The 27,219-nt window shown below is 38.1% G+C and overlaps 1 protein-coding gene across 2 annotated transcripts in view; it reads left to right on the top strand.

Annotated features, from left to right (window-relative positions):
* The window catches only part of KCTD5 (potassium channel tetramerization domain containing 5), a 79,192-nt gene extending 56,001 nt beyond the window's left edge, over positions 1-23,191 (top strand). For both annotated transcript variants that reach the window (XM_074196959.1, XM_074196960.1), the window contains 2 exons: positions 3,514-3,639; positions 20,008-23,191. In XM_074196959.1, the coding sequence (XP_074053060.1) occupies positions 3,514-3,639; positions 20,008-20,037 (156 nt within the window). In that variant the 3' untranslated portion in view covers positions 20,038-23,191. The remainder of the gene's footprint in view (positions 1-3,513; positions 3,640-20,007) is intronic.
* The last annotated feature ends 4,028 nt before the right edge of the window (positions 23,192-27,219 follow it).

Below are 27,219 nucleotides of genomic sequence, written 5' to 3'. Positions count from 1 at the left end.
AGCTTAAACTGGTTTAAGGAGGTTCATGTTGAAAACTTTGACTAGAGTTTTGTATTTGTAGTTTCTGTGATTTTGCATTAAGTTCTTCAGGTTACTGTGCTGTTCAGAAAAAGCCAGAAAATTCAACAAAAAGTTACCTCAGTAGACAGCAGCCATGGTGTTAATCATCTGATATCAAAACACCAGCACATTTCTTACCCAAAGAAGTTCTCTCTAAAGACAGAATCATGTGTATGCCAGATCAGCTTCACTTGAATTAGGTCAGACATATCTGACTCTAAGCATTGATACTGCACTTTTCTTCAGTTTGGCTGATGTGATTTCTGGCATGAGCTGGAGAAAGAATTATCCTCATTACATATACCATCTTTCTTCACTGCATTTTGACCAAGGCAGTGAGAATCTGTCCATAGGATTTCCTAGGGGGAAATAGGTAGTTTTTAATTTTCTAAATTCTAAATCAGAGTCTTTATATAGGTTATTCCTGGCTCATTCTTCAATTCCTTTTAGTGTAGACTGGTGACAGTAATATGTTACTTCATTTAGGAAAGTTATAATTAGTTTAGTTGGAAATTTGGTAATTCTAGGAAATGGAGAGTTAAAGCTGTTAGATTGAGTCTAAGAAGCTGTCATTTAAGGCAGAATAGGGCCATTTTTCTGGATTCATTAGATCAATATCTGGGCCTTGCCCAGGCACTAAAAGACACTATGGATAAAAGCCTCTGATTTGATATTGAGAGTCCTACTCCCAATACTAATCTAGGGTGAAGAGAATAATAATGGCTCAATCTCTTAGAAGCTGATACCTCCTTAAAATAGAATAAGGAATCATAGCATAGTAGAACTGGGTGTTGCAGAGATAACCAGTTCAAATGCCTTCTTTCTAGAGAGCGGGAAATAGAGGCTTCTAGAATTGTGGTGATTTGTTCACATGCACAGAACTAAGGATAGACCCTGGTTCTCTTGATTCTAGATATTCTGATCATAATAAAATTGATTGATAGGTAAATTTTTCCTCCCCTCCTTTATCTGAGAACATCTGTATTCTCCATTGAAGGACTTCTTTTGTGAATAGATTTAATCTGATTTTTCCCAGAAGGTATAATTCTCCCTAATGGATGACAGTTGAAGGTAGAGAGATTTTAGCTTGGTGTAAGGGGGAGCTTCTTAAACATCCTGGCTGTAGAGCAGTGAATAATAGGCTGCCTCAGGTGGGAGGGGGAGGACAGGAGGTAAAGAGTTTTTTATTTCTGTAGGAATTCAAGCAAAAGCGGGATGCTTATAAGTGTGGTGCTAATGTAGCCATTTTAAAGCAGGGATATAAAGTGGTTTCTCCAAATCTTGAGACCTTTCTGCACCCAGGATTCATTGCTATTCATCCTTCTCTGCTGCCAGTTGGGCAGCAGCTACCCTTGCTGTTCTCTCTTTCCTTGTTGAGGAGAGGCAGCACAGTGTTAAGTGGTTTTCTGAGGATCACAAAGGAAGACTGACTTCAAAACAGCTGTTTATGAACTTTGCCAGGATTTTTAACTTCAGTTCCCTCAAAAGAAAGGAGAGCTCACCTTGCCTCTTCTTCCCACTTCTTGTCTCACTTTGTTTTTACATATTCCCAGTGTAGTGGAGAGTTCAACAATTTCACATTTTTTCACCCAGCTGTTATGTCATTGACTTTGATGTTCCTGCCCCTTTATGAAGATATGAATTTACTGCTATATATTATATTTTAGTCTCTGATGGACTGAAATATTCCTATATTATAACCACTTTTGGGACTGGCAGAAGGTTGTATTGGCTCACTTCTTCTAAACCATTTAGTATGTGCCTAATGTACATATAATGTATTACCCTGAAGGAGCTGGTTCTTTTAGTCCATTTTGGAGCTTAGCAAATGTGCTGTTGATTCTTGCTGCACGTTTAATGTTTAATACAAAGTTCTTATCCTTTGATAAGGTCTATGAAATGGACATAGTCCAAAATTTATCTGAAATTAATGCAAGGACACATCCTTAGGGCAAAATCGATGTTTTTCCTTTGCTCTCTAGAAGTAAATCTAACTGAGAAAATATCTTTTCTCTTTGGGGTCCCTTTGACAGAGGGGTGACTTATAGTCTATACTGACCTACTAAGGTCAGTGCTCTCAAGGTTTATTGGGAAATCCACAAATTTATGCTTCAGTTCTAACTTACCCCTCCATTGAGTGTTTTTTCTGCTTCAGAACATAAATTCAGCTTAATTGAACAATTATTCATCATATATCTATTGTGAGTGCTGGGAAGCTGGGACTTTAAAAATGAAGCAGTACAATACCTGCCCTCGAGGAGTTCACAAATTGCCTAAGTGATATAGTTTCCCAGTAGCAAGTCATCTGCTGTTTTTTGGGGGCTAAGAATTGTTTCTTGATGCCTATACCTTAGGAAAAAATAGGAAAGGTTTTCAATATGGAGATTTTTTTTCTTACATAATGTTCTTTACACTATCTCTGAGTGAAAGATTTGTTGAAGCTTCACAGAATCATAAGTTAGAATCAAAAGGAAATCGTGTGGTCCAACTCACTTATTTTTTGGTGGAGGGCCCAGTGTGCCCATGGACACATATTAAATTATCATGAATAGAACCAAGACTTGAACCTGGATTCCTAACCTCAGCTCCTTCCTTTTCCCACTGTATCCCATTGACTCAGTGAAGGCACATATCATTTATACAACTTATTCTTCACATCCTTGGGGAAGCCATTCTGTAATTCCCTCTACATTTTCTCACCTTGGGACAAGAAAACTCAGAAAGTCCTGGAGTAATTTCTTGCCAAGAACAAATGGAACAATTTTCTTACTAACTTGTTTGTATAGCTTTCACATGTTAGAGTAGCCTTCTCTAGGGTTTACTGCTTGGATGGCATTGTCTTGCTTAGAGATGTGGTTCAGTTGCTACCCTAGACCTGATTGCTGAATGGCTGGATTACTTAAAATATCCTCTTATTGCTTTTGTTCCCCATCCTCATTGTCCTTCCTCCCCAATCTCCCTTGAGGTGTTGAATGGTCTCCTTCTGGTCTAATTAGAAAAATTGAAATAATTATACACTGAATGTTCCAGTGAGGGAAAGAGCATGTCCTGACATGTTAGAAATAAAGGACATGACCCTACAGAGAGAGAGAGAGAGAGAGAGAGAGAGAGATGTATGTGTGTTTCAAGAAGTTGTTTTCCTTGAATTCATTAAAATTATCTTTTCAAAAGCATTCTTTCTCCTTAATTTCTATAAATAAATACTTGAAGTAGCTTTTAGGTAAACTAAAATCTGATCTCCTTGGGGGTCTTGATTAGCTAACAGGACTACCCACTACACTTGAATTTTAGACCTTACCCTGGAAGTCATTTTGCCCCAATAGCAGGGTTGTGTGATTCATCTTTAGCTTTTTGGGGGGACAGAAGTCATTAGGATGGTCAGTGATAAGGTGAAGGGAAAAGGAAGAATTTCTTTTTCTACTTATTTATCACCCATTGTTTATCTTCTTCTAGCTGGTCAGTATTGGCTCATCTTATAATTATGGAAATGAAGACCAAGCTGAATTTCTTTGTGTTGTCTCCAAGGAGTTGCACAATACCTCTTATGGCACAACCAGTGAACCCAGTGAAAAGGCAAAGGTAGGTTATTGGGAAAGAGGGAGGGAAAGGCACATTGAGTGCCAGGAAAAAATTCTGGGGAATGATCTCAGGAGAGTGCTGAGGTTCTTATTACTATTACTGCTACTTTTATTGATGTTACTTTGTTTCCCCATTATTACTTAATACTTTACTGCTTCTTCTAATGATGTGTTGCTTTGATTTCCCATTGTGGTTCTTGAAGGAAAACTCTTCTTCAATCAGGTGATAGAAAGTGGTTGTCAGCTCTCTCAGTATCAACCATGTTAAGCTTGGAGAGGCTCACTACCAGAAGGTGGACCGCTAAGAATGAATTTTTACAGCTATAGTAATTCATGAAGACCTCATGGGGGAGGTCTGTAAATTATGGAAAAAAGATGAAGCTGTCACTGTATCATCACTATACTCTCTGAAGGTCTTGGAGTAAATGGAAGTACTCCATTTGGATTCTTCCCTACCATTGTCCCTGTTGCTCTCTCTTAATAACATTTTTATAGCCTGGTTCCAGAGTTTAAAAAAAAAACAGTGAATAGGTTCTAACTGGGAGGATGGGCTGTAAAAATACTTATAGGGACACGTGATGACACTGGGAGAGGGAGCAGCCCCTTCTCTACAGCTTTTCCTTAGGGGAGTTTCCTAGAACATTGAGAGATACTATAATGATTCGTCCAGGCTCACACAGCCAGGATGTGTCTTTTGTGGGATGCGAACCCAACCCTTCCTGACTATTATACAAGAATGCTTCTCATAATGTACTTATTTTAAAAACAAATCATTTTTTCACATTTTATTAGCTTTATTTCATTTTACTGTTGGTATTTAATTGCCACCCTTTCTACTTTGCAGCCAGTCTACTTCTATTATTGTTCCTTTTTTACCGTTACCATATAATTTTCATATTATTTATAAGATAGTAGTTGGGGAACTGTTCTTATCTGTTCATTTGGGAACAACTTAAATTTATATGCTCATTACCTGTTAAATCCTCAAAATAAATCTGTGAAGTAGTGCAAATAGTAGTCTATTCATTTTATAGAAGAGGAAACTGAGACTTGGTGAAATGCCTAGGTTATTCCACTGGTTAATAGTAAAACTATCCTGACTACTGGTCAAATGCCCGTTCTATTGCACTATTTGACATTAGGGAAATACAGGATGCATTTCTCTAAAATCAGAAGTTTATAAGTGTTTTACCTTAGAGACTGAAGGATATCTCTTTTGTATCTGAAAACCACCAAAATGATTGGCAAAATTATTCAAACTAGACTTACTTATATTAAAAAAAAATTGGTGTTTTGTTTGTTGCCCATAGAGCTTTACATACATCATTAGCATATGCTTATAGTATTGAAAGTGAGTACCAGCTGCTATACAGTTATTTTGCATCTCTTCCCTTCTCTATAGCCCTTTATAAATTCCAATTTATATAATTACAACTGTCTAAAAATGGTAAGCTCCAATGAGCCAGCCCCCTGTAACTAGTGGTATTCAAGTTAGAGACTAGATTACCTTTTTTTTTTTTTTAGGTTTTTTGCAAGGCAAATGGGGTTAAGTGGCTTGCCCAAGGCCACACAGCTAGGTATTAAGTATTAAGTGTCTGAGACCGGATTTGAACCCAGGTACTCCTGACTCCAGGGCCAGTGCTTTATCCACTTGTACCACCTAGCCGCCCCTACCTTATTTCTTAAATGTGTTACTCATCCATGAGTAGAGAGTTGAAATTTTGAAGGTTTCATACGGCCTGGTGTTTAGTGGAGTTTAGAATGAACCTGTATCATGATACTTCTTGTATCATTGTGTTTACACACATAATGAAGAGGCATATGGAACTGATATTTTATTTCCATTTGGCCAGCTACACAGAAAATACATTTGGGCCTAAGGTGTATCAACAAACAGGTTTTTTTGCTTAGAATTAGCTTTAGTGGATGAAGAAATTGTCTTAACACATATCAAACAGGCAGTGATTCAAGAAATTATATGATTGATATGTCAAAATATTTGGCATAATTAAGTATATGTCAAAATATTTGGCATAATTAAGTATAAAATTCAGAAATGAAGATAAAACTTTGGATTGAAGTAGAGGAAGTTTCATGAGAGTAAAATGTATTTTAGATCTTGAAGAATAGGTAGGATTTTATTAGAAGGTTAGGACAGGAAAGAGAGTCTAAGGAAGATAAAAATGGCATGAGCTAAAAGCTCATGATATTTGATTTGAATTCTGAACTTTTCTATTTAGTTTAAGAAATGCAAGAATAAAATATGAACCAGTGGCCATCTTTATTATTCCTGTATTGATCTCTACATAAGCCATAATCACCAAAAGAAAACTTTTTGAAAGTTAAAATGTACATAGACAAACAAATTATACTTATAGATCACAGTTTTATGCATAATAATTAATGGGAAATGCCACCTATATTTGGATTTTTTATAACATTATACTATAAAAAATGACATTACAACTCAAAATCTTAGATTTTGTGGCTTTTTTTTTTTGTATATGTTGTTAGAAATCTGTTTGGAAACTATCTTTGGGAACCAGCCTCCAGTTTGCTTGAGACCTAATTGGTCCAAATGATCCCCATTGTTTTCTTGTTTTTCACAACTATATTGACCATTTTAGAGTTTTAGACAAATGGTGTATAATGAGGCTGTTCCATTTCTGAATTAGTCAATACTATTTTCCTAGAATTATTAAATAGTGGGGGTGGGGAGGGAGACAAATGTCCTACCTTCTTTTGGGAGGTCCTTAAGGAAGAATAAACTGATGATCAGGTAAAGCACTCTACTTTCCCCATATTACGGTTTTTGTTCCCTTCCCAGATCTAAAAATTTTCAAAGTTCAGAGTTAGAAGGATGCATTTTCTCATGTTGAACCATTATAGTGGTGTTTGATGAATATTGTACTGGTAAACAAAGATGTTTTACTTGATATTTTTAAAAGATATGCTCCCTTCCCCTCTCTTTGTTCCCTCACACACACCCCCCCCTCCAGACAATAAAGAGGCATACTTAGCTTCTGACCCATCCCAAATGGATGGGAGCAGTTGTTGGGAGGTCCCTATTGTGACTCAAGTTCCCTTTCATGCCATTAAAAAAAATTCAATCCAGAAATATCTAAGCTTTGTGAGCAGTTTCCTAGAGCCTCTGCTAAACTAGGGCATCAACCACAACAGGCACATTCTAGGGCTTTAAGAAAAATTGCTAGTTCATGATCAGGGCTAACTCAGAAAAGAAAGAGGATTTTTTTAACATTCTTTTGGACAAATGGGGAGCTGAGAAAATACCACCTTAAAATTTTACTTGATGTTTTGAAATAAATTTATCTTCTTGCTTCTTTGTTAATGTAGAAAGTTGTTCCTCCTGTTTTAGTTCTGCTTTCCTCACATTAGCACTTTACAGTTTCACTTAATGAACTTTTGAGTTTTAATATGGTAAAATATATTTTTGTGACATTGAATTTTGGGGGAAAGTGATAAGTTAATAAGTTCCTCATAGGAGAAGCCAGCTGAGAAAATAAAATTTTGAAAAATCTATAAAAGAAATCAGGACAATATCAGCTGCAAATTTTCCCAACTTACATTATCTGAAAGAGAAGCTTCCTGGCCTTAATGACCAAGATGTTCCAATGTTTGAAAAGTGAATTTTATTTTATTTTATTTTACAAAAAGTTGAGTTACAGGAGAAGGCCCTGTAATCGCAAAACCCTTTTCCAATCTGTGTGTGTGTATAGTTTTCATTTTTACTGTATGAGGAAATTATGGGACTTTTTGAGCAAGTGACATTTATGACTCCAAAGACTGGTTTAAGGCCTCTAGAAGTAGTTTAGTTGTTCTTTTATGATGGAAAACAGGACTTCTCCTATTAAAAAATTGTTTTGGGGGCAGCTAGGTGGCACAGTGGATAGAGCACCAGCCCTGGAGTCAGGAGGACCTGAGTTCTAATCCGACCTTAGACACTTAATTACCTAGCTGTGTGGCCTTGGGCAAGCCACTTAACCCCATTGCCTTGCAAAAATCTAAAAAAAAAAGTTGTTTTCACTTTCTTTCATTTTTCAGCCAACTCTTTCTGTTATAAATTTTAAAATATCCCTTGGACTGTACTTCTCCACATTACCTTTTGAATATCAGAAGATACCTTTAAATGTTAACTAATTGTATATCTGTGCCATCGTTGTTAACTAAACTTGCCTATCTTTTCTCCTTTCTCTTCCTCCACTAATTCCTTCTCTGTGCTTGCTACCTGGTACATGCTGAACCAGAGTGAAGATGAGGAGATGGATTACGATGTGAATGACTCAGATTAAATTTAAGTGTAATGGTGAGCTCTAGCTGCCCTAGAAATTCTTCCAAAAACCTCACCTCTTGATGACCCAGAAATAGTCACCCTTAACCCACACTTCTCCTTTAGCTTCCACTGTTGGTACATTTGTTGAGTTGTAGTTCTCCTGTGTAATTGGTGTACCCTTAGAATGGTAGAACTGATCATAGATCCTGTGTAGTGAACTAAGGTAAGTGTGTCTTTCCTACTTTAAAAACTCTTTGGAAGTACGTGCTGTATTTTAGCACTAAATAGCACTGCTTGTTATGGTAGAAGGAAGAGAGATTTCTAATGTTATATTACAGGGATCTTTGCTTTATTTTGTTCAGCATTTTTATTAATCACATAGGTGAAGACCTGGATAGAATGCTAATATAATATGTGGGTGACCTAGAGATGGAAGGATTGGCCAATATGTTGAATGGAAGAATCCAAAAACATTTCTGCAGTTTGGAACAAGGGTCTTGAATTCAGATGCTATTTAATAAGAATAAATGTAAAGGTCTATACAAAGGCTCAAAAATCAACTGTTTAAATGTAGTTTGGGATGATGTGTCCAGGTGTTCATGTAAAAAATTAGCAATTTTAGTGGATGCAGGGTCAAGACAAGTCAACTATGTGATCTTGGGCTACATCAAGAGAAAAGTAGACCAAATGAAGTGCACAGTTATTCCATGACATAGGACAGGAATAGGTGATACCTGGAATGTTGTGTTCAGTTATGTGTACCACGTTTTAGGGAAAACATTAAAAAACTGGTACTTGTCAGGGGTGATGAGGGGAATATGAAAAGATTATTGAAATTCCTGACTTTGAGCAGAGTAGGTTTGACTGGGATTTTGGAGAAAACAGTTATATTGGAACAACATTAATGTTTGTTTTTCTGACTTTATTTAACAACATTGCTTTCAGATAGAAGGTGTCTCATAAGTCTTAGTGTAAATTCAAAGCTTGAAACTATCTGAGCTATTAAAGCTTAAAACTACATTAAGACTTTTGGAACACCATTTCTTTTGGTTATCTAGTCCTTAAGTATTTATATTTTTTAGAAAGATTTTTATTTATTTTGAGTTTTACAATTCCCCCCCCCCCCCATTCTTGTTTCCCTCTCCTCCACCCCCAACCAGAAGGCATTCTGTTAGTCTTTACATTGGTTCCATGTTATTATACATTGATCTCAATTGAATGTGATGACAGAGAAATATCCTTAAGGAAGAAAAATAAAGTATGAGTTAGTAAAATTACATTAAAAAGATAAGGTTTTTTCCCTCTAATTTGAAGATAATAGTCTTTGGTTTCTGTTCAAAGTCCATAATTCTTTTTTTTTTGTAGGTTTTTTTTTTTTTGCAAGGCAAATGGGATTAAGTGGCTTGCCCAAGGCCACACAGCTAGGTAATTATTAAGTGTCTGGGACTGGATTTGAACCCAGGTACTCCTGACTCCAGGGCTGGTGTTTTATCCACTGTGCCACCTAGCTGCCCCAAAAGTCCCTAATTCTTTCTCTGGATACAGATGGTATTCTCCATCACAGATAGCCCAAAATTGTCCCTGGTTGTTGCACTGATGGAATGAGCAAGTCCATCAAGGTTGATCATCACCCCTATGTTGCTCTTAGGGTATACCAAGTGTTTCTGGTTCTGCTCATCTCACTCAGCATCAGTTGATACAAATACTTCCAGGCTTCCCTGAATTCCCATCCCTTCTGGTTTCTAATAGAACAATAGTGTTCTATGGCATACATATACCACAGTTTGTTAGCCTGTTCCCCAATTGAAGGACATTCACTTAATTTCCAATTCTTTGCCACCACAAACCGGGCTGCTATAAATATTTTTGTACAAGTGGTGTTTTTACCCTTTTTCATCATCTCTTCAGATTATAGTCCCAGTAGTGCTTATTGCTGGATCAAAGGGTATGCACATTTTTTTGCCCTTTGGGCATAATCCCAAATTGCTCTCCAGAAAGGTTGCATGAGTGTAACACTTTCTATTTGAAGTCCTATAACATGGAAAATGGATTATATCCAGAAGAAGAAATTTGACTAATGAATAGAAGATAGAAAGAGGCAGGATTTAGATCAATAGTCTTAGAACTTTCTAAGTGCTAGAGATGTCCTGAAAGAAAGGGAATAAGCAGATATGCAGAATTCCCTATTACTCCACAATTGTTTATGGTTAGTATCTTTTTCTCCAGGACTTGTGAAAATAGTTTCATATTCAATAAATACAGCTTTTCAGCAGCTTAGTTTCCAAAGACATTTTGACTTTGCATAGCTAAAACTTCACTCATTGTGGGGCAGCTAGGTGGCACAGTGGATAGAGCACTGACCCTGGAGTCAGGAGGACCCGAGTTCAAATTTGGACTCAAACCCTTAATACTTAGCTGTGTGACCTTGGGCAAGTCACTTAACCCCATTGCCTTACCAAAAAAAATTCACTCATTGGGCCATAGTGGATGATTATGGCAACATTTATCTGAGAGTTCAGGTTAACAAAACTTGTTAATCAGTGTTCTATGCTCTCCTTTCACATATCAAAAATTTGATGCTCCCAAAATATTAAAATGGATTGTTTGCGAATTTTTTTGTTTTTGTTTTTGCAAGGCAATGGGGTTAAGTGACTTGCCCAAGTCACACAGCTAGGAAATTATTAAGTGTCTGAGGTCAAATTTGAACTCGGGTCCTCCTGACTCTAGGGCCAGCGCTCTATCCACTGTGCTACCTAGCTGCCCTAAAATGGATTGTTTGAAAAGTTATAGCATATTTGGAAGTTTGATCTTGAAGCAAAAAGCTGAGAGTAATATCATAAATCTCCTTTGGGGTTTTTAGTGGCCCAGAAACCCACAACCGTTGTGTCAGAAAATTGATGGATAATCCTAATAAAGAAAATCAGATGAGTGCTTTTTCTGGTAACCAAGTTCTAGGTCATGTGGGTTTATAAATGCTGTAAGAATTAGAACTGGAGGTGGTGACAGTGACAAAGAGTCATCTCCTCTCTGGAGTGCTTACACTTTTGAGATGTTACTAATACCAGGTGAGGGTTCTTTAATCAGGGGCTTAAATGGAGCTTGCCAAGGAGCTTCCTTCCTTCAAGGGTCAGGCTCCCTTTGAAGATAGACAAGTGTCCTCTGCAAATGACTGTGTGGTTACATGTCGGGGCCTAATGTGGCATATATTCACCTATGACTTTCATCTTTGGTGCTTTACAGTTGCTGTATGTGAATCTCTGGGACTGTCAGAGAACCATTCCAACTGGAGAAGATAGAAATCAAAAATTTAACTCAAGGCATAATAAGGAGGACATGAGTGACTAATTAGAAAAAGAGATGGAAGAAGCATTTAGAGAATTCCTACTAGCTACCAGATATTGTGCTTAGTACTTTCCAGTATTATGTCATTTATGAAGTGCCTACCATGTATTCAGGACTGTGCCAGGCTCGAGGTGGGGGGTGGGGATACAAAAGGTGAATGACAGTCTCTTCCTTCAATCAGTTCACAGTTCAGTAGAGCAGGGTTGGGGAACCTTCTCTCCTCCAAGGGTCATATGGATATTTATAACATCATTCAAAGGTTATATATTTAGTCAAACATTTAATTAATTCATCCCTGGGGCAGCTAGGTGGCACAGTGAATAGAGCGCTGGCCCTGGAGTCAGGAGGACCTGAGTTCAAATTTGGCCTCAGACACTTAATTCCTTAGTTATGTGATCTATCTTGGGAAAGTCACTTAACTGCCTTGCAAAAAAACAAACAAAAAGGTTTTAATTAATTCACTCCTAAAAAGCTTCTAGTTTTATTGAATTTTGAGTTCTACCCACAGTTGCCTTGGCAGCACCAGACCAGTAGGGCCCATGGGCTGGAGGTTCCCTGTCCTTGTGATAGAAGGAGGTATCACAGGAAAAGAAGCTTCAGAGGGAGTTGGGGAGAGGGAACCTATTCATGGAGGGTGGAGGGGATGATGAACTCTTGAGGAGTGTAGCAGGATGGGAAATAAAGAGATGACTAACCTGGGTACCTTCCTTGGAGGATTTGGAGGAACCCTTCACTGTTCACCCTCTCTAGTCAAAAGGAGAGGAAGAGCTGCAGGGACAGGGGGATACGGAGGAGGGAGAAATTTTAGGGGTGATATGACCTTGTAGGATCATGGAAGTTTGCAAAAGCCTTAAGGTCCAGAGTAGTACATTGGGGTACAAAATGAAGATATGATGGCTGCCTATCTATCTGTCCTTAACTCTTTAGGATTCTAAACTTCCATCCCTCTCACCAACTAAAGTATTTTACCTACCCTCAACAGAATGCAGAGGATTTTATATGAAACTGTAAATCTCCATTTCATGTTTTTTTTAACATATTACTTTCTTTTTTTAGGTTTTTGCAAGGCAATGGGGTTAAGTGGCTTGCCTGAGGGCACACAGCTAGGTAATTAGGTGTCTGAGGCTGGATTTGAACTCAGGTACTCCTGACTCCAGGGCCAGTTCTCTATCCACTGTGCCACCTAGCTGCTCCAAAATATATTACTTTCAAAACTGTCCTGCTTGCTTGTCTATCCTTCCTTTCTGAACTTCCTTCTGTTATCTTGTGCATTTAAAAAAAATGTTTCAGTGATGTTATTTTTTGTATCCCTCTGTGTAATCACCCTTCTTCTCACTTTAACTTCACCCCATTCCCACCCCGCTACCCCCAGTTAAAAGTTGAGAGGGGAAAAATATCCTCCTTGCAGCAAATAAGCATAGTTAAGCAAAATGAATCCACTCAGGGGACATGTCCAAAATTATGGAAAACATTTCTTATGGAAAAACCATTGTTTCTGTTGCTTGAAGTTTTTATGAAAAATTATTTTCTCTTGGGCTAGATTTTTGAGAATCTACAGAAAGTTCTTTTATTTGTTGGTATCTTTTTTAGCTTACTCATCTCTTCAACTTCAGTTCTTGAATTAGGACTTTGTGCCAGGCTTTTGCCACACATTTTGATGGTATACTCACTCTGGGTTACTTGGTCCACTGACCTCTATACCCTAACATTAAAACCCCTGCTTAAGTATTTGAGAGTCAGAGTGTTGCATCTTCAGAACTCTCAAAGGAGTTTCAGAACAAGAGAGGAAGAGATCTCACAGCCTTTAGGAGTCGCTGGAATTCTAACCTAACTGGATCTTACTTAATGTTGCCTTGCCCACTCTTGTTTCCCTCTCTCTCCAGTATTCTGTTGTCACTGCTGTGGGTTTCAAATTACCTCGGTGATTTCTGACCATCCTAAAATTTTGTCAGGGGAGTCCATTTCTCTGCCTCTAGAGAGTCCTGTATGATACATGTATATCTGACTCTTCTCTTGTTCTAGAATGATTCTAACTTGTTTCCTTAAGCTGACTGGTGGATTCTGAAGTAAACATTTTGTGTAGTTCTGGAAAGGAAGATGCCACTTTCTGTAAGTGTCTCACTGGCTTTTTGTGGAAAAGAGACTAGGCAGTCTCTCCCTCTTCAAGCAGTCATCTTGACCAAATTGATAACTTCATTTGTAACAAAAATAGTCTTTAAATGGCATTTGCCTCTCTTCAAAAGGCCTCTCCATTCAATTCATCACACATTTATTAAATACCTTTTATGTTGCAGAAAATTGCTCATTATGGCGAAAAGATAAAAATAATAAATGTAATCCTCCATGGTTTAATTCTGATACAAAATGTCAGTTGGAAAGTGCATAAGAAAAGTAATCCCAAAATTTGATGTTTGAGGAAGCAGATGATTTTCAGATGGAAAAATGAGTGAACGAAGGAGTATTTGATTTGGGTCTTTTTTGAAGGGTAGGTAAGAGATTGTTGGAAGAGACATCCTATTATTGGGCCTAGCATAAGTAAAGTTATAGAGGTAGGAAAATAATGAGATTTATTTTGTTCTAGGCATTGTAGAATTGGCGATATTTTTTAGTTTCATTTGCTGGATCCATGTTCTTCCCCAAACTAAGAAAAAAATCAAAACAAGATGAACAGTTCAACTTACTCCACTTAGTTAATGTGACACCACAGTTTTGGAGGACCTTGACTATTAGGCTTTATCTTTTAGGGCTATGGTGTCAAGCTTAAATAGAAATAGGCTCACTAAGCCCTACATCTTACCTAACCTCATATTAACTTAGAGAATTTGTTTGCCAGCACTAGGGAATATTTTTGTGTTTGACACCTCAGCTTTAGGCAATAAGGAAGCTAGTGAAGGATTTAAGCAAAGGAGTGCGTGAAAGGAATTTAGTATGTTAGCTAATAATTTGGGTTATTACGGAAAGTACTTCTGACTTAAGAAGTCTTGAAATGTAGAATGTTTGCTGATTATTTTTGGTTATTTGTTCTACATAATCTGAAACATTTTTCCATGTTCATGAGGAAATGCTGAATTTGACTATACCCCATAAGCATTACCTTTGTGATTAGCCATTTACTTAGGGGAACTAATTTTCCAGCAAATTATAATCACTACTGACTTGATTCATTTTAATATTCTGTGTTCCTAATGGTAACTTAAAAAAAAAGTGTAGCTGGTAGTAAGCCTACTGGCAAAACTGCATAGTGCAGCTACCACCCTCCCTTGCTGACCTAGCACACTCCCACACACTCATTCCTTCTGTTCACCTGTCTCTTGAATGAAATTAGAGTAAATATCAAATCAGGGCTATCATGTTTAAAAGAAAGTGGACCTATTTTGTTTGATGCATGCCAGCAGAGTGGAAGGTACAAAGTGGTGGCTTGCCATGCAATATATGAAAAGACTTCCAAATAACTAGGGCTGTCCTTTGAGATAGTGAGTTTCCCCATCCCTGGAATTATCTGGGCACAGGTTGGAAGACAACCGGTCATGGAAAACTATAGAAGAATCTTTGGTTTCAGCCTTGCTCATATGATAGCAGAGACATTCTGTATTGGAACAGGGGTGGGGGGAAGGGCACAGAAATCATCAGGAGGGGAGGGAATGTAGTTAAAAGTTTCCTTTGTCCCTCCCTGTAATGGGAGACATATGTATATGGGTAGGTTGTTAAATGTCTGCTCCTAAATAATTAAAAAAGGAATGTACCATTTTGTATTTCATAAGAGGAACAAGATCTTGCCCATTAGTTTGAGGTATTCCAAGCAGCCTGAGATCGCCTTAGAGGAGGGTCCTGATATACATGACAGAGATCATAGGATCATGGATTTAGAACGGGAAGAGATGCTGAAAACTATGGATTTCAGTTCCCTTCTTTAGCTGAAGCCAAGAAGGGTAAGAGACTTGCCCAGCTAGTAAATTTCTGAGGAAGGGATTTGAATTCTAAGTTCTACTCATTATCCATGGTACCACTTAACTGGATATTAATGGACCAATGAAATGGCAAGTGGAACTTCAGAAATATCAGGAAGTCTGAATTTTATTCTCCATCATTGTGGTGAGGTGTAAAGGTAACAGGATGTTTTTGTAGTACTTCAGAGTTTATGAAGTACTTCCTTTACAACAACCCACTAAGATGGGTAGGGAAGATACTATTCTCTCCATGTCACAACTAAAGAAACTAAGGATCAGGGAAATGGACCTGGCTCATGCATGCTGAGTCCGACTAGCATGTCTGATATTCTTTCCACTTGACTAGGTTCTTTGAAAGATGATCCAGGCTTCTTCCCCCCCTCCCCCCATTTGCTGCCTATGTTACTTTATGTTTTTGTTCTGTTGTGAGCACTTTTATAATTATGGAGAAACAAAGTCCAAGCTATGCAATATATTTGCAAGGCATGTAGTTGCAAAATAAATTGGGTCTAGGGCCCCCTCTTCAGGCATAAGAACCCTGAAAAGGGATTTACAAAGGTTTTTTGGGGGGTTTTTTTAGTTTTTTTTGCAAGGCAATGGGGTTATAAGTGGCTTGCCCAAGGCCACACAGCTAGGTAATTATTATGTGTCTGAGGCCGGATTTGAACCCAGGTACTCCTGACTCCAGGGCCGGTTCTCTATCCACTGTGCCACCTAGCCGCCCCCTACAAAGGTTTTTAATAGTAAAGTACAACCCGATAGCCCCACAGGAAAAAAAAATAAAAATAGTAGTAAAGTACAGTTACTGTTTTAGGGACTTTCCAGAGTTTGGAAACTCTGAATAGTTGCATTGCCTGCATCCCGCAAAACAGTTGCAGTGATAAATGTCTTCTCTGAAATTACAAGACTTAACTCTACAACAAGTACAAAATGTTGGTGATGATATAAAATGAAGTCAGTTTGCATTTCTCAATTTGTGTAAGCTAATTTTGAAAGATTTTTAACATGGTCATGGTCAGCCAGGAGCCTCTCTATAATTATATTGGAACAGGCTTTGATGCATTAACTAAAGCAAAATCAAAAAAGAATAATAATGCAGAGGGCAGGCAATAAGATAGTGTAAGTGGACCTGACTACCCAATGAGATAGTTTAAGTAGGTCTTAGTAGGGTGAGAGCCAGTACCCTAAATGCCTTTACTGAAGGCTGTGAAGTCACTAAAGGTCAAGTTGCCAAGAAAAATATAATTTGGCATGGCCTTGTTATCAGAAATCGTGCTTACACTGGTTGCAGTGGCATACAGAAAAAGGTCTTCTTTAATGTCATTGGTAAACTGGACAGTTTGAATTTGATTCACTGCATTAGAGCCAAAGTGGCATTAATATCTTCCCAAAAAAACACACAAAAGAAAAGGTAGGAGCTTGAGGAGCTCTTTTTCTCTCTTAGTATATACCAGTATAAAAAGAGAAAGGGAGCCTATGAGTTAAGGGGGTTTGCTGTCTCCTCCCACAACCTACAAATTTCCGCAATCCTGGTAAGTTGCAGAATAATCTCAGTATCCATAGTGGTGTGACTGCCTTCGGGTCACGGACTGCCTGATTTATATGACAACAAACCCAACAACTTTGAGTCCTAATAGTTTTGAGGTGAAATAAAGCATAACTCAGCCTCTCTCTTAACCCCCCCCATGAAGATTATTGACAGTATTAATTTTTCCTCAGTCTTCTTGAGAGGTATAGATAGGGAAGGAAAAGACTACAAATAGAATAGCACAAATCAAACAGCAAAAACATTATAAAGCAATTGGGGACAAGGGTAGGTTTCACATGAGAATTATGTATCCAGAAATTCTTTCTCTTAATTTTAATTGTTGATGAAGTGGTCAGTAGTGCCTGGAATGGGCCTTCCTAGAAATTCTTGATTTAGACTTTAACTCTTGGGCAAAAGTCATGTATTAAAGTCTACCAGGAGGGATGGGAATTCAGGGAAGCCTGGAAGGATTTGTATGAACTGATGCTGAGCAAGATGAGCAGAACCAGAAAAACATTGTATATCCTAATAGTAACATGGGGGTGATGATCAACCTTGATGGACTTGCTCATTCCATCAGTGCAACACCCAGGGACAATTTTAGGCTATCTGTGATGGAGAATACCATCTGTAGCTAGAGAAAGAATTATGGACTTTGATCGAAGACCAAAGACTATTACCTTCAAATTAGGGGAAAAAAACCCATTGTCTTATTATGTAATTTTGCTGTCTCTTATACTTTATTTTTCTTCCTTAAGGATATTTCTCTGTTATCACATTCAGCTGAGATCAATGTATAACATGGAATCAATATAAAGATTAACAGTGCCTTCTGTGGGGGGTGGGGGGAGGGAAGTAAGAATGGGGGGAAAATTATAAAACAAAATAAATAAAATCTTTCTTAAAAAAAGTCTAGATATCCAGTTTGTGCTGCCATGGAGTTCTTGGAGTCTGTTTTGTTACATATATATTTGTAATAGCCTCCTTAGATACACAGATAGGACAAAACCAGAAGTACATCAGGGCCACTTTAGATGGGTTTCAACATAGTGTTGACTATAAGTTAAGGGATTGAAACATGAAACAAGTATACTGTGGCCATGAGTATCACAATTCAAAATCCCATGTTTCCTTAAATACCCTAATAATAGTTGAACAAACTTAGATAAGCAGTCTCTATCTCATATCCTTTAAAGGTAAACTATTTAATAGGCACTATAGGTAAACTAAGTCAGATACAGATGTAACCTCAGAGGACTTACCTGGTACTAAGTAGAAAGGGAAGAAAACCAGTAAACATGAATATTATGAAACAAAAGACCAAAGTAATACAATAATGATCCTGGTAACCTTGTAAACTACTCCCAAAGTTCATTTAATCAGTACATTTTTTCTTGAATTCTACTTACCCCATATAGTCATTTGGTCCCTAGAAACATCTTCCTTAGATATTCTGAAATAGATGTCCTCAGGGCAGCTCTGAAATGGCTTCCAGAAGATCTGCATCTGTGGTTCCAGGTCACTTGGAAAAATTTGTTGGTAATTCTCCTAAAGTCTGCTAGTAACAAGAATGCAAATTTGCTTTTCCAGTAATCACACTATTTTAATAACTCAATTCATATTTTAACATCCAGATTAAAAGAAATTTGTTTTATCTTAAAAATCATTTCTGTTATCTCTTTGATTGAGAGTGCAGGAGCAGTGATGACTACTATCCAAAACAACCCAGACTCTTCAAGATCATCATCATCACTAAGACCTAGAATAGGAAAGAGGAATTTGATATTCCTGAGATCAGCTTTGTCCAGTCTTGTTGGACACAGGGTATTTTAGAATTTGGAGTAGAAGTTGGTGTGTTCAGCACACCAAAAGCATGGAACCTATTATAGCACAAAGTTGAAACTCCTTAACTTATAGAACCTTTCATTTGCCTTCTATACAAGGAATAGGATGCAGTCACTAAGTCAGGATGTTGATTTTACTTCATAGATGATATTTAACAATCTCCTTTTGGGGGCGGCTAGGTGGTGTAGTAGATAAAGCACCAGCCCTGGAGTCAGGAGTACCTGGGTTCAAATCCTGCCTCAGACACTTAATAATTACCTAGCTATGTGACCTTGGGCAAGCCACTTAACCCTGTTTGCCTTGCAAAAAACCTTAAAAAAAAATCTCCTTTTGCTGAAAACTCTTAGCTTCAAGAACAAATGAGATAACAATTCCCAGCTTTTCTCTAATCCTTGTAAACTTATCATGTATCCAACCCCAAGCAATTTGGGCCTTGTTCCAAATTCATCAGGGTCTGTAGACTTTAGTAACAGAGAATCCAAGGTTCATACCTAACCTGGGAAGACTGGGAAGCACTTAAGCTTGATAGGAACTGCTGTGTATAGCTCTATACCTGGTGGAAGCAGGAGTCCTTCAGGAACTATAGAATCTAGACACCCAACAGTTGAATCAGCAAATTTTGTGGGTCCTTGTTATAAATCCTCAGAAATTACAAAATAAGTCACATTCAAAAAAAAAACAAAAATAAGTCAGATTCAACAGAAACTGGAACAGCTCAGCTCAGTGAGTTTCCAGAACTGTGAAGCAAACTTAAAAGTTTTATTAATAGCAAAAGGAACAATATTAGTGCAACCATTGAAAAGTTATTGGACTCCCAGTCATTAGTAATGTTTCTGTCTCTTAAAAAAACATAATTTTTTTATAATGATTTAAGTTCCTTAAAATACCTGATTTATTTCATTTTGATTTGCAATCATGTCCTGTCATAAAACTTAACCTGATAAAATGCATTTTGAAATTGAATACAGTAGTTTTTGTATTGTTTTATTTTCAGACAGTGGGAATCAGTGCTTTTTGCTCTTTGTATTTTTTGTGATTTTTAGAAACAAGAATCAGCATTTACAGTGAAAAAACGTTTTGTTCTGCAACTGTTAAGATTTATTTGCTTTTTAAAACAATGGTCTATTGTAATATTTTATGTAGAATAAAAGGTATTAAGCAAATTATTTGTGGTACAGTATTGCTTTTTGTAACTTAAATGTGTATTTTTTCTAGCAAAATGCTGTAGGATTTATGTCTTATATATATTTTTACTTTATTTGCTTTCTTTAAATATTTTGTTTTCTCTCCAAGAAGTTTCTTGTATTTGGTTGTTTTTCAAGGGATCCAGCAGCTGAGTGACTATAATCTGAAGATCCTCAAGCTTTTTTGTAAAGTTTTCACTGACTTTTCACTCTGCATTTTTTTATCTTTCAGATTTTGCAAGAGAGGGGTTCCAGGATGTGAAGACCACAGTATTGAGAGCTGAAGAATTTTCACTTTTTTTTCCCTCCTGAAATACAATGAATTGCCATGTTGAAGAGGCTTGGCTGCAAGAAGAAACCTGCTTTAGACAATTTTCTATTGAGATCTGGGTTTGAATTTGAATCTTTTTTGGGGGGGCCCATTGACATATGTGAGATGGAATTGACCTGGCTGAGAGAGTGTGAAGAAATCACTCCTTGGCAGAATGGACAGAGAATGTGTGTGTTCAGCCTGGTGCTGGCACGTGTACTGGTGGCCCTGGGTGGAACAAGCTTGCGCCCTGAATTCTTTCCCAAGTCTGTCTGTGCAGGACTGAGGCAGAAAGATCATAGAATGATTGATGTGAAGTGATTTTTTTAAATCTTTCTTTTTTTTTCCCTTTGGTATTAATAATTGAGGATAGTTTAAAGGACTATGTACTTGGTGCTACATATTACAACCCTTAAATGCAGAAGTTTGGGGCCTTCACTGTTAGGAAATGCTTGGCAGCCCCAATTTACTGTCTTACACTGTTTGGTTACCCCATCCAAGCTTTAGGAGATCAAATGATATCAGAATGTAATATGTTCAACACCAGGCAGCAGGAACATAAAAGTGAGTGGCTGGCTGGGTTCAGCCATCCAGTCTAACTATATGCATTTAGTTGGGAGCTTATTTTTCCCTTCAAAGTGAAGTTCCCAATAAGAGAAGATTCTTTTTGTCTCTACTTTCTAAAGACCTCTTATCTTAATAACTAATTCTTCTAACAAAAATTAAACTTCCATCCCAGCTACTTGTTGGATTAGGAGAAAAAAAAGCATTTCTTAATATGTTCTTTCCAGGTTAAGAGAACGTTGTATTCTGTGCCCCTCCCTTTTTAAGAAAAATATAGCTCATTTACCAAATGTTCCTGTTTTTATTTTTTTAGAAATGCCTAAAAGTGTTGAGAAATTTTTGGAATAGGTTAAATGATCTAATGAGAGGTACAGGTTTTGTCTAAAATTATTCAGACTGGTTAGTGACAATTGCTGACCTCTGTCAATGCTTCTGTTGTCCTAGTGATCTCCATTGGGATTGGGGAGGTGTTTTGCACAGATTTTTCACCTGATTTCTTGAGTTTAAAATCTGGATTGAATTGAAAATTCAGGATGTTTACAGTGCATCATATGTCTCTCTCTCTTCCTCTTTCATTTTCTTTGTAAAACTATGCAGTTCTCTCTAGAATCATAGGATGTTTGAGATCTCACACAAAACCAGGACAGGATATGCTAGCCTTACATGAAATTGGAGCTATTAGTGTTCTTTTAAAAAAAAATCTGTTAGCATGCCTTTAAACAGATTTAACTCAAGTAGTAGTGTGAAATTAGTTTTCTAAAGCTCTGTTTGGTAAGGTAGAGATGTGAGTATCTAGAATGAGCATACTCTTTGCTCTTGATTGACATCTATTTCAAAGGGAAGAATAAGAAAACTGACCCTCAGGATTGCTGACATTTACACTTTGGAGGATGTCTAGAATTTTAAGACTTTTAAAATTGTCACATTTCAAAATATTTCCTGAAATGATGCCTCTACCCCTTCCTCTTGCCAGTGACATGTTCAACAAAGTTCTTTGAGCATCGAGGATTTATTTACCTCCCTTTTTATAAAGTTTGTTGTATGTTATTAAAAAGGTTTGGTTTAAACTATTTGTAAAAAAACAAAAACAAAAATGTTTCTTACAAAGAAGATTTAGTAACAAACTAAATGGTGTTTTTTTCTTTTTTTTTTTCATCCAGTTGAGGCATGAAAGGTTTTGTAGTATGTTTTTCCATTTGGACATGCTCTCTGCAGGAAGCTGCTAGCTGCTTAGCATTCATTTGATTAGTGATATTGAAGAAAGGTTTGTGGTGGTTTTTTTTTAAGATATTGAGATTTAATTAACTAAACTTTATTCTAAAGGGGATATTTATACTTTTATACTTTTTTAGGTATCCATATTTTAACAGCTTCAAAGTTTAATGCCTAAGTTTCCCCATGAAAATAGCAAATAATATGTATATTTACAGATAACAGCTGTTAGTGTCTTAAACTGCATCTAAAAGTCTCTGCTGCCAAAGTCCCTGGATAAGCATCTGGGGCTAGAGATGGATTATGTTGAGCTCCAGATGTGGTCTAGGGCATCCTCTGACCCTATCAGGGCATTGGTTTTGCTCTTTTGAGCCATGCAGAGTAAGCTCAGCATTCTAAATCTTGTCTTGGTTTTATTTGCCTTAGGGAGCAAGAGTCATGATTCCCAGGAGTAAGGATTGCTTAGTGCCTGCCTCTTGTCATCCACATTCCAATCACTGCACAAGAAGGGTATTAAAATTCCTTTCTTTTGACCAAGCAACTGTAGTGTGACTTTTCAGGACTGGTTATAGCCAGCAGACCTGAAAGAGAAAGAGAGAGCTCTAGAAAGAAAGCATGCAGATTTCTTAGAAGTAGAATTTGCAAAGTAGTTCAGAACTGAAGAATTCCCTTTATGGAGTGACTTTATACTGGAATACTTTGCCATTATTCATTTGCTTCTCCTGATGGTATTGCCTGCCTTTTTGCCTCCATTATTCCCCTTTTTGGGGTGGGGGTGGGAGGGGAAAGGAGCACCATTTTAAAATGAAATTTTACTGATACCTCATAAAGTTATTATTGTTATGTCTGTCTCTTTCTTTGACTAAAAATAAAAATGATGACTATAAATGATGATTTCCCAGGGTTCATGGGAAATATCTAGACGGCTCATTTGAAAGGATATTTTTTGGGGAAAAAACTTCTTATTTCCCTTACTAAGTAGCAAAGCATTCTCATGATCCATGAATGCAGACCATAGGCTAGGGTTATTTTCTCTTAGTATTCCCAAAGACCTCCCGTAATAGTGGTTTTATTCCTTGTATTTTCAAAATCTTGTATCTGAAACCAGATCCAGATGGCTGCCTCCAGAGTAGGCCTGCCATGTGCATCTGCTCATCATTCTAAGGACTGTTAGGCTTTCCACACTTGCCACTATCTCAAAGTCAGAAGAGTATTATGTTATAGAAATGCTGGAATCTGGTCTGCAATGGTTAATCTTCTCTGTCTAGCTATGAGTGAGAGCAGTTTACCATAGGTTCTTTCCCCTCCCACCCCTGTACCCCCAACCTTACTTAACTGAGAGTAAAAATTCTTGTTCAGTGTCACTGCTTCAGGAAATTTTATAGCATCAGTTGAAAGATTTTTTACTAGAATTCCATGAAAAACCAATTAGCTGATAGTTTTCATCCCAGGACACTTTGTGACCTCTAAGTTTAGAGTGTTTTTCTCAAAGAGTTGCTGGTCAAATTTTGTTGCCTTTTTAATTTTCTAATGTTCATGAAAAATCCTAATTGAATCTTATTAGTCAGTAGTTTAGGGTCAAACTTCTTTCAGAACTTGAACTATAGAGCTGCTTGCACTGCTGCAACCAGAGAAAACAGGGAGTTTAAAATGTGCTTCTGGTACCACCACATTGTTCTGATTGACCCTAATTACACAGAAGCTGAAGACCAAGCAGGTGGGAGGAAGAAAGGGGAACAGAAAGCTGAGCATTTCCAAAGAGGAAGATGTCAGTCTATTGGGTCTGCGACTTGACTCAGGAATGATGCTTTGGCCTTTGTTTCAGGCTATTCTCCAATTTCCAGAAACTCTTTGGAAAAGCAAAAGGTTTAACATACTTTGAAAGAGGGACCACCCTCATGGGTCCAAAGAGCAGTCAGAAAAAGTTAGGGTTTACTTGTTGACTTAACACCAGTCTTCAGTGACTCCCTTCCTCAGTGGCAGGGGCCTATTCGATCCAGCTGACCTGACAGCAACTTTGGTCTTTCTGCCTGACTGGGACTACAAAGGGCTAATCTGCACCATGTGAAAGGTTTTTAGTTGTTTCATTTTTGTTATCTGTCCTAAGGAACTCACACTATTACTTCTGGTGGAAAATGCTAAGGGCTAACACCTTCCAGATCTGTCTTTGGGGACTGTGTGTCTGTCTGTCTACAATTAGAACTGGTGCTCAAACTTATTTTGAAAGAGTAGCTGCTGCCTTTAAAAAAAAGACAAAAACCCAATAACTTTGGATCAGATGCACATGCCCTTGGGAAAGGCTCAGTCTCCCTAGGGTCTGATTTATTGATGCCACTGTCCTTGGGTCATTGTGGGGAATCTCTCTGCCTTCTTCCCTCTCTGTCCCTCTTTTTTCCATTTCTGAATATCTGTCATCTCAACCTGTTTGAATTTCAGGGATAGGCAAGAAGATTGGGGTGATGCCTTTCCCCTGAACACTCACACCACCACCACCCCCTCCCCATTGAACCAATCCTGGAAACCTCCAACTTGGCTTTGAACTCTGAACTGCTTTTCTGGACTTAGTACTTTGGCATTGTTTCTGCTATGATCTGAAATGATAACCAGTTTCAAGGCACCTCCCCTTGAAGACCTGAATTGTAATTGTGATGGGGCTAGGCACTTTTTTTCTTTACTTGGTACTCTTTCTCTGCTTGGGAGATCTGACCAAGATGCTTATGCATAAGTTGGGCCCTGTCTAGTAGAGCAGTAGTTCCTTGGACCTTTCCCTTGGTTCAGACCATGGGGACACTGGAAAGGGATGTATATGTGTCTGATTACTCTTTCTTTCCTTTCCAAAGGCTATTGAGCTGCTATTTTTGGACAAGACTGTTTGTCTTCATTTGGGCTGGACTTGAGCTCCAGGGACCTGGATTTGAAGGCTGTTTTCATGAGCCTCCCAATCCTCTTCAAGTGCTCCCATTTTCTCATTGGTTTGCCAGAGAGAAAATTAATCCACTTGACTGTGGTTTTCAGTGCCCACCACACCACCTTCCTGAGGTTATGTCTGTGATGCTTTTTTTCCCCCAGCTAGCAAATTAGCAATAAGTCTTTATTTCACTCTCTTTAAAGTGTTCTTATTGCAGCAGAGCCTGGAGCCACAAATGGACTCTGGCTCCTGGGCTTTAAAGTTGCATCAAGGTTAAATTCAGCAGCAGCAAAGTGCACATGGAAAGTTGTATCTAAGCAGCCCACCCAGAGGAGTCTGGGAGGGAACCTTATCTGGGGCTTCCTCCTTCTGTCCAAAGAGGGTAGGTGGCGTGCCCATTGTTTTCAGAACAAATATATGACAAATGTGTGGGTGTTTTTTAAACCTCCTTTTCATAACACTAAGCTTATTGTGAATTGTAAATTGCATGAAATAAACCTGTTTTCCCTTTTAAAACTGGTTTGATCTGAAGATGTTTTTGGTACATCTCTTGTGTTTTCCACTTGTTTTTACTCATTGAACCCTTCTTGAAGATCTGTTCACTGCTCTACGCACCTGGGGAATACTGAAGAAGTAAGACTGGGCCCTCATATTGCCTTTAGCCTAGTGTAGAAGATGGATGTGGGAAACAGTGAGCAATAAACTTCATGAAAAACTTAGTGAATTGTTTGGACCCATGATTTACTTAAGTATAGTTTATTCCTCAGAGGGGAAATATCTTCCACCAATGAAGATCGACAACTATTATACAAGTCTCAACTCCCTGGGGCACATTTGTCATTTCATCGGCCTCTGGAACTAAGAGGTACATACATGCCAAGGTGTGGGAGCATTTTGTCTATTTGACATATTTATTAAATGTTTGGTATGTGTAGAACACTGCTAGCATGAAGTGATGGGGAAAAAAACTGGCCTCCAGCTGTTAGGGATCTCATAGTCCTGAAGATTAATGTGAATAATACAAAGGATGTGTCTTGAGAAATACTGAAATTTGGAGAGCATCAACTGGGAAGAGGCTGTCAGTCATTTGGGCAAGAAAGAGGTGAAAACTCTAAGCCATTGTATTGGCAGTTTGAGGGAGGAAGAGATAAACTTGGGAGATATAGAGGGGTAGAATTGATAGGACTTGGAAGCTGAGAGAAATCAATCAAATCTCTATGGGCCTATTTTATTAAATCTGGGAATTGAACAGATAACGTCAAAGGCATAAACTTGGGAGTCAGTAAACCTGGATTCCTGAGGTGACTGTTCCATGAAGTAGCCTATTCTGTTGTGAGAAGGGCCCTAATTATTAACCATGTACCTCCCCCCCATAATTGATCCTACTCTCCAGGTCCAAGCAGTACCAATCTGATGCCTTCTCATGGCAACCCTTCATGTATCAGAAGTTGTGAAATGGCTAGGCAGAATTTCCAAAGAGGAAGATTCTAGACTTTTCAAGATGGAATGGTAAAGAAACAGCTTGCTTTTTCCTTTCCTTCCTGCAAGTGCCAAAAGGCCCAAGCCATGTGCTTTTGTCTTCTGGGGAAATCCCAGGAAAGCTAGGCATTGGGTCAGAGGGTCATTCATTAGAGTTGTTTCAGTTCTACACTCCCACCTCCCCTCACAGAGTCCCCATTGGAGCAACTTTGCATTCCCTGAAAGCCTCATGACCAAAAGTTCACTGCCAGATTATTTGGGTGTTGGAAAGACCCTTATGGTCCAGATCCTAGTAGGTTCCAGTCCCAAGCCTTTTGTTTGCTGGAGGCCTCTACCCTCTCCAGTTTCCGCCTCCACCTAGGGCTCTTCCTGGTTCCTCCCTCCCTGGAGGGGAATTCCCAGGTGTCCGATGTTGATGACTTGGCTTGCCACTGAATCACATCACCCTTATATTTGGGGCATGTGATGTTGCTGGGGTGCTATTAGACAATCCCCCTCAGAAACCAAGTGTCTTGTTTCAGGGCTCCTAACTCAGACACTATTCTCTAGTTTCCTCTTTTGATCAGAGTCTAGAGGTCCTCTCCCAACTAATAGTAATAAAAATAAAAATAATTCACATTTTTATGGTGCTTTAAAGTTTATGAAGCACTTTCCTCACAAGTGACTTGTGAGACTATTCCCATGTTACAGATGATGAAACTGAGGCACAAAGGAATAATTTTTTTTTTGCAAGGCAAATGGGATTAAGTGGCTTGCCCAAGTCCACACAGCTAGGTAATTATTAAGTGTCTGAGACTAGATTTGAACCCAGGTACTCCTGACTCCAGAGCCAGTGCTTTATCCACTATGCCAACCTAGCTGCCCTGGAATAAAATGTTTTGCCCTCAGTCACACCCCTAGTCAATAGTAGAGATTGAATACATTCAGATCTTGAGATTCTCCAAGTACAATCCTGTTTCTAAAATAACTCC

The sequence above is a fragment of the Macrotis lagotis genome, chromosome 8, assembly GCF_037893015.1.
Source record: "Macrotis lagotis isolate mMagLag1 chromosome 8, bilby.v1.9.chrom.fasta, whole genome shotgun sequence".
Classification (NCBI taxonomy): Eukaryota; Metazoa; Chordata; class Mammalia; order Peramelemorphia; family Peramelidae; genus Macrotis; species Macrotis lagotis.
The sequence above is the reverse complement of the archived record's forward strand: the minus strand, read 5'-3'. Positions and strand labels throughout refer to the sequence as shown.